Below are 12721 nucleotides of genomic sequence, written 5' to 3'. Positions count from 1 at the left end.
TGAGAAGCCAGTTGTGAAACCATTATTTGTTATAAAAAAAAATAAAAAAATAAAAAATAAAAAAATCTACCTTTCTATTTTCTAATAAATATAATTTAAAATTGTCACTTGTCCTTCTATTAAACAAGTTGTACAAGTGTCGATCTTTTCTCATATCTATTTCTTTGTTTTTGCATTTAAGATTTTCCTACATAGAAATTTATTTTTTCTATTATATTTAACAACAATATTAATTATTAATTCATATTAAACTTCAAATCCCTAAGCATGATCCTTATTTCTTTAGATGTTTTTTAACAACTATTTCATTCTATCTTGTATAATTATTTTCATATTTAATATGCCAAGTTACACATTATATTTTTTATGTTTTTCTCATTAATTAAGAATTAAATAACATTATTTAAATTTAATAACCAATTTAAATATATTTATACATAGCAATCATAAACTTATCAATATATATCAATTATTATAAAATAAATTACTTACATATGTATTATTAAATTATTATTTTTCATTGTAGAATTTTTTTTTTCATCGTTAATCGTCTAACACAGAGGTTACAACCTAATAAAAAAATAAAATAAATGGCTTTTTGTGAAATGTCTTGAAAGAAAAATAGCAATTGTTTTCTTTTTCTTAAAAAAAACCTATTTCGTGTAGTCTTGAAAAAAAGTGGCAATAGTTGCATTTTTTATAATATTAAAATTTATCATGGTATATAAGATACTAAATGTTGATGAATAATCTAAAAATGGTCCAAACATTTTTTTTACTTGGAGAATTCATAATAAAACTTTTCTTATTTTTCATTTTGAAAAAAACCTGAATTATTATGAGAGCTTTTACATTCCACTTTTTTCAAAAAAGCTTCTTATGAGAGCTTTTAAATTCCGCTTTCTTAAAGATTTTTTATTTTGAAAAAACTCTCTTCTCATTAACCCACCTTATACAAAAAACAATAGAATAATATAAATGAGTTCGACGGGTACGTATATAAACAAGCTCTCCTTTTAATGACATGGCATTAAAAAATCTTTATGAAAAATGTTTGATCTGCTTACCCAACTTGTCCGAAAAGACAAATTTTACCATTTACTAAGTAGGTGAAAGGATAAGATAGCATAAAGCCAAAAGACATGGAGGGACATAAGTCATAAGATCTAAGTCTAAGAGCTAAATGATTTATGTCAAGTTGCAAAGGGGGACGTATAGGGATCCTATACCACCACCACCGGTCCCCACCACCAGAACCCTCTACACCACCGCCATCATCAGTAATCACCACCACATGGTTGTCATTATTAGAAAGAGAGTGTATGTGTGTGTTGATGGTGGGCCTATGCACATGGTGGCGTATATAGGGTGTTGATTGAAAAGCACATGTTTTTTTTTCAAAATCTCCCTTCTGAATTGAACAAGAATCGTCGTAGAATGATTGATATGCGATAAATATGTCGGGAGGGTTTTTATGATTTATGAACTCCCACTTTCACATTACCCCATTTCTACTCCATTACTAAATTAGTCATGCTGACGTCATCGGGTTTTTTTTTTTGTAATGATGATAGTAATAAGTACATGATGGTTGGATGCTTTTCACTTTTCACAGTTTCCCATTACCACCAAAACATTCGTGTGGTTCAATCAAAGATCTCCTGGGCCTCAATGATGCTATGCTGGCTGAAAAACAAGAAATACCAACGTACATCCATTATTTCTTAATTATTTATTTATATCATTCTATTAAGAAGTAGTATATGAATATAATAAACAAAAAAAAAAAAATGAAAGCACATTGCTATTTCTTTTCATTTGACCCTATAAAATGAAGAAAAAAATAGTTTAGACTTACTGGTCATCTTTTGCAACCCGATAGTATTTTTCTGCATGCTGGCGTTGACCAATAAGTTGAGCGAATCGCTCATCGTGAGTAATTACTATCAGCTGAAAATTCTCCTGCCCTTTCCTATCTTCCATTATTCTGGACAAAAAACATATATATAATATAATATAATCCAATTACAGTAGTAAAAAAATCAAAAGTTTAAAAAAAAAAATGTACCTTACGAGAGCAGCAGCAAGACTTTCGGCATTTGGAACATCTAAATTGGTGGTTGGTTCATCAAGTGCAAGTATCCCACAGTTGAGGCAAAAGGTTTCTGCTAATGCCAATCTAATGATAAGTGAAGCAAGCACCTGAGACCGAAATGAAATGTGAAATTACGGATTTACCCTTCAATCCAAAATACCAATGGGAATGGGGAATTAGACCTTTTGACCTGCACTGCACCTTCCCCGCATTTCAAGCTCCGCGTCACCAGTTTGCATAACAACCTGAACTTACAATCAATCGCCCATACCCATAAACATTAGAGTTGGGGTGTTAAGAATAAAATGTGAGATATACTTAGCAACATACTTTCATTTAATTTTATTTTATATTTAAAAAAAAAAAAAAGTTAGGAATTTACCTTGTAGCTATAAGACCTTGTAGCACCACCTTCAGCATCTGAATGGATACTAATGTAATCAATATCCTGCCCTCTGTACGTTTGCTGCCATAACTCTCTTATGATTTTATTTATTTCTTCCATTTTCATGGCATGGAACCGCATGAGTGCCCTATTAGGATGATGAAATAACATCAAAGTATCAAACCAAACCCTATGTTGGTTAGAAGTTACAAGTAAACATAACAACAATCCCTAAACCCTAATTTATATTATGGCTTCAAGAAACAAAAAACAAGCTATGAATAGAAAAACTCACTTGTCAAGTGCATTGTAATATTTATTCAGATCCTTGTTCGCCATCTCAGTAGTCTAATAAAAATATATAAAAAGAAGGTATTGTCTTCATGGCACAATGATAAGTAAGACAAGTTTGTTGATAAAAGGGAAATCACAATTTATTATCACCTTGAGCTTGAGTAGCTGATCAAAATGCCGTTTGTCAATTTCTTTATATTCAGGATTTTTAAGATCAACTTTATTCTTTGAGATAGCCTTCTGATATACAGCCAATGTACCATGGCACTTGTTTAGCTGCAAAACAAAGCAGAATTTTAGAATCAAATATATGATTCCATTTCAAACTATAATAATAATAATAATAGTCACAATATCATAGATTTTCATCTGTTTATTATAGCATGTTAAAATACAGCATTAAAGTTTAAAAGAGCCATCCAATTATAGTGATGTCCTGATAAGAAGAAATGGAAAGTAGGATGCAAACAAATGGAAGTGAAGTAGGTAGATAACTGAAACATACCTCAGAAAGAAGCCCCTCTCTTTCTTTAGTAAGCTTTCCAAGATGAGCTTCAGAGGCAGAAATGCCAAGGATTCTTTCCTCCAGGGATTCAATCTCAAGAGTACACGCATCTACTTTCGCCTTTACCTCTCTATACCTCAGATTGTCCTCAATATTACGTCTTAAATTATCTTGATTTAGCACCAGATTTTCAGTTTTGCTCACTTCAGCTGAAATTTCCTGATTTCTGATTTTGTAGTTTTCAAGCTTGGAATTTTCTACACGCAGCTTTTCTTCCAGATCTTTCAGTTTGTCCAGGATATTTTCTTTTTCATACCTGATAGGAACCGAAGAATACTAGACATTAGACAGTAACAAACAAAAATGACGAATTTACCCTCGAGACACGGGAACTTGCCATTCAATCTTGGAGATCAGTTTATCAAGCATGTCAACACCCTGATGAAACTTTCTTTTCAGTTCAGCTTCTTCTTCGTATTCTTGGCTGAGTTTTTTTTTCTTATTCTCATGAGCACTTCTATACTTTTCCATCTCCTTGGATAAAGGCCCAACAGACTCTTGTAGATGCTGAAACCATATATATAATACAAATGAGAAATAGAGCAATGTACTTGATTTGTTTATGAAACCAAATTACCTTCATCTCAATGTCAAGTTGATTTGACTCTTCAGCTATTTGCTCAAGCTCCTCTTCCAACTTCACTAGATTCTTTAAGGCCATCTCCGATTTGGTTTTCTGTTCTCGCTCAAGATGCCATCTGGAAGAAACCCTTTGAAAATTAAGCTCCAGATCCCTTCTTTCCTCTCGTAACTTTTCCAGCTCTCTTTCTGAGTTTTCCCTTTATTAATATATTAAACCAGATTAAAACCAACATAGAATTTATTTATACTTTAATGCATGAAAGAAAAACCCTTGCGCCATGTCTTACATACTACATAATAGAGTTTGTATATGTAGAATCATACTTTGTAAATTCAGCAGTACGTATCTCACGTTGCATTTCTTCCTTGGATTTGACACCTACCCCACACAAATCAAGTCTCTCCTCCAAGTCATTAACTTCCTGCTGCAGCTGTTGTATTTCACCAAGAATTCTGTCACACGTGTCTACGGGTTGCATCAAAGATTCAACTAACTCCTTATCAGAACTTATTTGAGCTAAAACACCCAAGACCTACATTGTTTATTTTAACAATAAGTTCGATTTATTATTATAATGGGTTAATCAAAAAAGAAAAAAAGGATTACATCATCAAGAGCTTGAGTTTTTTGGTCCAACTCCTCTTTCAGCTCGACTAAATTCCTCTCTGCAAGGGGAATTGATTCTTTGCAAATTTTGTTGTATTCTTCATACATTAATCGAAGTTTTTCCAATTGTTGGAAGTTTGATTCTGCTTCTGATGATTCCACAGCCAACGATCTCATACGATCTGCAGAGCTTGCAGCTTTAACTCTTTGCTGAAAATTGAATCCAACAACAGGGGTGTTTTGGTAAAAAGACAATGGAACTGATACCTCATTCTTTCTAACAAAAGAAAAACAACCTTTTTAACAAAGTCGTCTTCTTCTTGAGCTGAGAAAGGACGCTCACAGCAAGGGCAAATATGATGTGCACGAGCAACTCGTTCAAAAGGATCAAACATTTGTCGCATACCATCAGCAATGTTGTACTTGCTGTCTCAAGTCAAGGGTATTATAGTAATTAATTAACATCTTGAGTTAGTAATTTCTGAAATGAAAAAAAAAAAAAAAAAAAAAAGTTGAAAGAATAGAACCTTTTGTGGACATCCCTTTTTTCTTTAGCTACATCCAAGACTTTGACATATGATTCAATGTTGGCAGAATTATGATCCAGAGTTTGAAGCTTTGACTCAATAACTCTCCTTCTAGCTGCAATATAACCAGAATCATTAATAACTAAGTGATTCTGGCAGAATCCGAGGGAATTGGAATTGGAATTGGAATTCCAGATTCCATTCCATGGCGTGTTTTATTGCCAAATTGGTGTAATTCAATTCCTTTGAATTCCATGCTTAATAGATTTCACCATTATTAGGGGAATATAGAAGGAATCAATTACATTCTTTCTTTCTTTTTATTAGAAAACAAAACAACCGTCACTATACATGTTTTATATAACGAAATAAATAAAAACAAACAATAATTTTGATTGTTGAATTTCAGTCCATTTCTTGCCAACCAAAAGCATGATAATTACAATTCCTTTTAACAGATTTTATTCCTTCAAAAAACATTCTGCGAACCACACATCATTACTTAATATTAATAGTTAATTTAACTTGTTATTTCACTAGAAGCAAAACTAAGTGCTGATGAAGAAATTTTCCTTTGATATATAAATATATATGTGTAACTTTTAAAGCTTTTATGAAGGCTTACAGTCTTTATCTTTGTTAAGCTTGGCAAGGTTATTGCTGACATCTTGTATTTTTAGTTGCATTGCACTAACATCTTTGTCAGCTTCACGGGACTTTGAGTTCAAATCATCATACTCAGTTGTAAGCGCCCTGCACTAAAAGCTAATCATCAATAATTCAATACAAATTGACTTAGAGCTTATAAAATTGAAAAAGTACAGGAAACACAACATAACCTTAGAGCTTGAGAGACTTCTTTCTTCAAATCTTTGTCCAGAGGTAGCCTCCCTTTCAAGACTCCTTTGATTTTATTCTTGTGTTCGTCTAGACTACAAAGCAAAAGAAATTGATATGATCAATGAGTTTATATAAAATAAAATGAGGAGCATAGACTTGTTACATTTTTTTGTGTTTTTTCTTGTGGCTTTCCAACTCCCTTTTCTTTATAGATAGTGAAAATCTCTCTTCTGCATCCGCAGCCATTTCGTCTTTCTCATCAACAAGTTTTTTAACTGCAATTGCAAGAGATTGTACCTCTGCAGCCTTTCTCTGTATTTTAGTCTCAAAATCTCCTTCGGTAAGCTGCTTACTCAATCTTTCAACCTCAATACTCTGCCAATTCCAAATAACCCATTTAATATCTCTTGATTCTTGAAATATGAAAGTAAGAGAATTGAAGTATATTATTACCAGGCTCTTTTCTTTCTGATCAATCAGACGCATTTTGTCATCAGAAATATCACGCTCCAATTTATCACGCTCGTTTTCTTTTTCTTTTTTTCGGGCCATTGTGCCACGCTACATATGATGTTACAAATTAGTGAATGTGAAACCCAAATGTTAAGAGAATAAAGCAGCTGCTAAAGAATGCATTACCTGTATCTCTAATTTAGCACGCTTTTCAGCCTCAACCTCTTTACATCGGTCACTTGAATCACCATAAAGATTCCATGCTACCTTAAGCTCTTCATCCATGGATTTCTGAGAAAACAATCATTCCAAATTATATGAATTACAATTAAAAAAAAAAAAAAAAAAAGATGAACATACAATGACAGATGCTGCTCAGCCTAGCAATTATGATCAAGGTGAAGAATTCATTGCAAACAATCAAGTTCCAAAAGGCTTCGGAAATGAATATTCAACTACCCAGTTCCCAAGAATCATAGGTTTCAAGGTCTTTCGGTTTCTAAATCTTGTGTGCTATAAATATGCCCTAAATCCTACTCCTAAGCTACACCTTTATCCACCTCGGGACTTGAACCCTCAATCATTTGAGGAGGGAGATCTTAAGAACAAACATGATTGATGATACCACTAGGCCAAAGACCCTTTGATGGAATTTAGTTTTCATAGAAACGAAACGATATTAAAGTTGGAGGTAATTAGGTGGAACTTACCATGAACTTTTTACAAAAAATGGTTTAACAAAACAGTTACTATTTAATGACATTACCTTCTTCTCATCCAAGTTACGCTCAAGATCTTTCAATCTTGAGTTTAGGCGACTTATATGATTTGAAGCAACATCATTGCTGAAAGGAGTTTTTGGAAGAGAACCCAGATTGTGTTGTCTGTAAAGCTCTTGGATTGTCGAGTCTCTCTCCTTCTTCAAGGACTCATAAATCTAAGGCAACACGAGCAATACCAATTAGTAACAATGCCCAAAATTGGAGGTTGGATATTGTAAAAAAAAAAAAAAATCAGTATCAGTGTAGGAGAAGAAGATACTTCAGCTTCCTTCTTAAGCTTGCCGACTTCCCCATTGTACTTATTGATTTGTTGCTGAGATATATTGCTTTTTGTCTCTATGTCCTTAATGTCCCTATTTGACTTCTTGATTTTATCTTGAAGAACTGCTATCCTTTCATTAAACTGGTCATTCCATTTCCTTAAATCTTCATCAGGGTCTATTAAATATTTACCACATAATTAGAACAAACAAAGAGAAAATATATAACTCGTAAAAGAGCCAATTAGGGCATATCCAACCCAACACCAAATCCCATTTTTTACACCACTTTACTCCAAACCCAACACCATTTGTTGAACCAAAATGGTGTTTCAAGTTTGATTTATTTCTAGTTACTTTTAATGGATACTTATATTTTAAATGCAATAATTGTTATTTGTAACATTATGGTATATATTAAACTGATATTAATTAATCACATATATTGAATTTAATCTTTATGTTTTAAATGTATTTAAAATTTTAAATACCTTTTACTATTTTATATGTAATATCTGTTACTTGTAATATTATGGTATATATTAGATGCTTTAATATAATCATATATAATAAATTTAAATTGTTACTTGTAAGGTTATGCTATATATCAAACAGATGCATGACTAATTTGTAAAAAGCTAATAAATACCCATAACACCATTTTTTGCATCAAAATCATGTACTATTGGGTGCAAACAGTGATTCCTCTCCAACCCATTTCTACACCAAAAAGAATATTCCTTTTTTTCTAACTTATATAGATTTTTATAGCTCCCCTTATATTTATTAGTTTTTTTATAACTTATATGTAATATCTGTTACTTGTAATATTATGTTAATAACTTAATATGTTCTGTATTTAACTTTTGTAATAATCATATATATTAAATTATTACTTGTAATGTCATGTTATATATTACACTGATGTAAGAAAAAAAAATGTTAGGAGCTAATAAATATAACAAGAATTATAGAATATATATATATATATATATATATATATATATATATATATATAAGTTAAAAAAAGGAATATTCTTTTTGGTGTAAAAATGGTGTACTGGGTTAGAGATGAATAACTGTTTGCACTCAATATTACACGATTTTGGTGCAAAAATGGTGTGGTGATATGGGTTGGATATGGTCTTAGAGATTGCTGATATAATTAAGATGCTAAATTACAAACCATCATTCTCTTCTGCTAAATCTTCAAAACGCTGCTCTTGCTCCTTAAACAAAGCACTTCTTTCAGCAGTCTTGGTGGCAACCTGGTCTTCAAGCTTACGTTTTTCCTTCAGTATAGCTTCAGTTTGACGAATTTTGGCATCCACATCTTGAATATGTCTATCCAAGTCCTGCATTTTACTCCCCAGTCTTTCTGATTCTTCATGATCTTGAGTGATGCTTTGTCGAAGCTGTAAGAAGACCCCAAAATCTAAAGTTGTTGCATTGAATCGACTATCTTAAACATTAGAAGAAGAGATATGAACCTTGAGTGCAGCATCTTTCAAAATTTGAAGCTTCTCTAAATCCTTCTGAGAAAGCTTAATCTCTTGAGCTTGATCCTTGTGAAGCTTTTTAATTATCTCCAATGCCTTTGTATATCTTTACACGGAATTTACAACAGAAAGAGGTGTAAATCATTACTCAAGCTAACAGTTGTAGTAACAATGAAAACAAAGAGCCAAGTTAGAAACATGTAATTCAAAGGAAGTACCTTGTAGCTGAGAAAATGTCATCAAACTTCTTTTTCAAAGTCGAAGAATCTTGTAGTGGCCAATTGGCCTCATCTTGGTGTACAAATATGACATTTTCAAGGATGGCTTTAGAGACACCCATAAGAGCAGGAATTTCACGATCCATGTCTGCACAACGATAGCTAAGGCAAACTTTCTGCATTTACACAATAATAGAAGACTGTTTTGAGCATATAATAATCAACATGCATGCACCAGCTGTGGTTCATAACACCAAAATAAATTCTATTAGTAAGCCACATTGAGGAAGTTGCACAATACATTAGTAAATGACATGGTTGACTAAAATCTAGCAAATAAAGACCTTAAAACAGTTATGAAGATACACAGCTACAGTTCCAAGTGTTAAGGGGTCATTTAAAGTACCTCTCCAGTGTTAGGGTTTATTGTCTGCAAAACACTCTCAATTGCCTTGTACTCCATCTTTGAAGCCTTCTGAGTCAACTGGAACGATCTTATACACACCACGTCTTTACCTGCTGCAGTCTTGAAACGCAGCTTTATTTGGGCCTTCGTTTCTGTTTCCCCTGCAACCTACAACCACACATTTCATCCACTTAAAAACATTTCATAACCATTAACCACGCACACCTACATAACTATATAAGCATTTCAAGGCCCATTTAGCATAGCTTCAAACCATCTTCAGGCTATTCTCATTTCTCTTTTCAAACAAACAATGAATACAAAGTTTTCATGTTAAAAGGTTGTATATGATGCCTTTGCAAAGCTTTAGGTATGTTGGATTTGATTAAAAATTCGCTTGTTAGTCAATTTTGAAACCATCAGACAGCTTGAAAACCAGCTTACAAAAAAACATACATGAATCCAGTATTAATAAACATGTTTGTGTATGCATATAGACAAATAGAAAGAGAGAAACCTTGGGATCATGGATGAAACTCTGACCAGACCTAGCATTTGGTGGCAATTCACCGGTACAGGATAGCTTTAAGCACTCAATAATAGTCTGTAAACCAAACCAACATGTTATAAACGAACATCACCAACAAACACACTTCAGCATAAGAACACATAACTTCCGATGAACCCTACTTAGTAAATAACCAAAACACATCAACCGGTAGGTTAAATACAAAGAGTATGACGTATAAAGGTTCCAATTACTCTATCAACTAAGAACTAGACAAATTAAGCCAGTTCGAGAGGGGAAGATACGGAGGCGTTGAAGTAGAAGGAAATGTATTACAGTTTTTCCGGCGCCGTTAGCACCAACGATGAGCGTTAACGGCTTGTAGAAGGTGATGACGTTTCGGTTCTCCGGGTCGAAACTTCGGATGCCTTTTATCAACATCTTGTCCACCGTACTCATTTTGAAACCCTTCTTTTCGCTTTCCCTCTTTCTGATTGACTTACGGCTTCACTAGTAGAGATGAATCAACAGAGGATACTACACGAGCACATGATAGGGCATCCGAGTGTGTGATTCAATAGATTGAGTTCACTACGCCGGCGAAGAGTGATGGAGGTTGAAGGTGGTGGTAGGGTTTAGGAGTTCCGGTGAAGGAAGCGGGTGTTTGACTATTTTTAAAAAATTCTCGATTTTACTTATTTATAGTTGTAAGCAGTTGTTGGCTTGTTGTACATGATATTGGTCCGCGAGTTTTTTTTATTTATTACATTCAGAATTGTCTAACAAAAATAGTCGCACAATCTTACATTAGACAAAATTGCAAAAATGGTCCCTGTGTTTGGTAAAATTATGCGATTTTGGTCCAAAACGATAGTTTGATGCACCACTGGTCCAAAATTGGATTTTTCCATTGTTTTTGGTCCCTCCCATTCACTTCCGTCCATATACTCCGTTACATACAATAAAGACCGGGGTATTTTCGTCTTTCCACCTCCATATCATCGATTACCGCCATATTGAATGATATACACAGTTAATGACCCTTCACTCTACTCTACGCACTAAACCCAACTTGTTGATCGAAAACCCTAATTGTTCATTGAAATCTTGCATTTGATCATCAACCGCAATCGTAAGTTTTGAATCCACGAGGATGGTCCAAATGTGGGAAATCAGGCCAAGAAATCAGTGTTTTGATGCAATCCGAATTTACGGTAACGTACTCTGTTTCTTACATATTTCTTTGAAACAAAAAAAAATCTTTTACAATCCATATAAAGTAATGTTTTTTTGGTTTGGTTCATGATTTTTACAGAACCCTCCATCATGGAGGGAGGTTCACAAAATTCCCAGGGATAAGCTACATTGAAGGAAAATTAGACCACATTGACTTGGTAGACATGGATGAGTTCTCTGTGCATGAGTTGGACGAGGTGATGCTGAAGCTTGGTTATGATGTACCACCAGTCATTTACTACCACTATCAATTGCCAAATGGAGATTTGGAGTTTGGTCTTAGAGCTCTAGGGAATGATATTGATGTACTTAGTCTTGCACAGTACATTGAACATCATAAGATCATCAAGGTATACACTGAACATAATGAAACTAAGTTACTTACATACTTTATGTCTCCAAGAGTTAAACCTAGGGTTATAATTGAGGAAATATCAGATGATGTGCCCACTGCAACTGTTGGTGATCAAGATGTCCCAAATCTTGAATTGTGTTTAGTAAGATATGAGACACCCGAATACAATTCAAATAAGAGATTGAGGTTAGTTGATGGGAGTCAATCATGTAGTAAGAAATTGTGTTTCAACTTGGAACACGTTGGTGATCAAGATGCACATGTTGAAATTGGTAATGAAGGTGCAAATATTAGTGAGCAAGGTGCAACTGTTAGTGGTCAAGATACACATGTTGAAATTGGTAATGAAGGAGCAAATGTTAGTGATCAAGGTGCAGCTGTTGGTAATCAAGATACAGAAGTTCATGATCAAGGTGCAAATTTTGGTGACCAAGAAGTAAAAACAAGAGAGTTTGATACCTTTGATGACCAACCATTTCAATTTGAAGACTTTGATCCTTTCTTTGATCAATATACTTTTAATGATGGTAATGATCGGAGTATGGGTGTTGGTGCAGAACTTGGCACAGGACTAGGGGAAGTTCAATTTGAAAGTGAGGGAGTTTGTGAAGGACTTGGTGAAGGAGGTAGTGAAGGGGGTAGTGAAGGGGGTAATGAAGGGAGTGAGGAAGACAGTGATTTTCTTGAAGATGAAGAAAACTATGTAAGTGATATTGAGGTGGACATGAGTGATTTCTATATGAATGTTGATCTAGATGTTGAATATGTTGACAGAGGAAAAGGTGTTGAGACTGAAAATGAAGTTGTTGATACAGAAGATGTTGAAGATGTTGAAGTAATTGATAATGATGAATGGGACTCATTAGGTGAAGATAGTGATGATGAAAGAAGGAAAGCAATATTAAAACAGATGGTGAAGGAGAAGAAGTGCTCTCTTGGTGAAGTCCATACAGTTACTTTTCAAGTGGGTCAAAAGTATAAAAGTAAAAAGGAAATTAAGAACAAAGTCAACAAACTTGCCATTGAGACTAGAAGGAATCTTGGCTTCAAGAAAAACGACAAAACAAGGCTTAGGGTTGTGTGTAAAGGTAATGTACCTAATGTAAATG

General features: G+C 33.7%; 1 protein-coding gene across 1 annotated transcript; it reads right to left on the bottom strand.

Annotated features, from left to right (window-relative positions):
• Positions 1-1371: 1371 nt before the first annotated feature.
• On the bottom strand, positions 1372-10705 carry RAD50 (DNA repair-recombination protein (RAD50)). Its single transcript, XM_078959568.1, has 27 exons — positions 10358-10705; positions 10031-10117; positions 9514-9681; positions 9108-9283; positions 8881-8995; positions 8577-8805; positions 7390-7568; positions 7115-7285; positions 6535-6639; positions 6349-6456; positions 6059-6270; positions 5895-5987; positions 5681-5808; positions 5056-5170; positions 4825-4954; positions 4529-4738; positions 4246-4454; positions 3917-4118; positions 3677-3846; positions 3280-3595; positions 2925-3050; positions 2776-2828; positions 2478-2628; positions 2278-2340; positions 2069-2202; positions 1859-1987; positions 1372-1686 (listed from the first exon to the last, which is right to left on the bottom strand). The coding sequence occupies exons 1-27, from the start codon at positions 10478-10480 to the stop codon at positions 1647-1649; spliced, it is 3942 nt and encodes a 1313-aa protein (XP_078815694.1). The 5' UTR covers positions 10481-10705; the 3' UTR covers positions 1372-1646.
• Between the last annotated feature and the right edge of the window lie 2016 nt (positions 10706-12721).

Source organism: Lactuca saligna, chromosome 6 (genome assembly GCF_052625555.1).
Source record: "Lactuca saligna cultivar CGN05327 chromosome 6, ASM5262555v1, whole genome shotgun sequence".
Classification (NCBI taxonomy): Eukaryota; Viridiplantae; Streptophyta; class Magnoliopsida; order Asterales; family Asteraceae; genus Lactuca; species Lactuca saligna.
The sequence above is the reverse complement of the archived record's forward strand: the minus strand, read 5'-3'. Positions and strand labels throughout refer to the sequence as shown.

What these genes read in the sequence shown, in the direction of transcription:
- RAD50 (XM_078959568.1), bottom strand. Translation starts at nt 10,480, where the DNA reads ATGAGTACGGTGGACAAGATGTTGATAAAAGGCATCCGAAGTTTCGAC. An exon ending in GTTTCATCCATGATCCCAAG is followed by an intron (nt 9,682 to 10,030) that starts GTTTCTCTCTTT and finishes GTGTGGTTGTAG; the next exon opens with GTTGCAGGGGAAACAGAAAC. An exon ending in TATTACAATGCACTTGACAA is followed by an intron (nt 2,629 to 2,775) that starts GTGAGTTTTTCT and finishes TCATCCTAATAG; the next exon opens with GGCACTCATGCGGTTCCATG.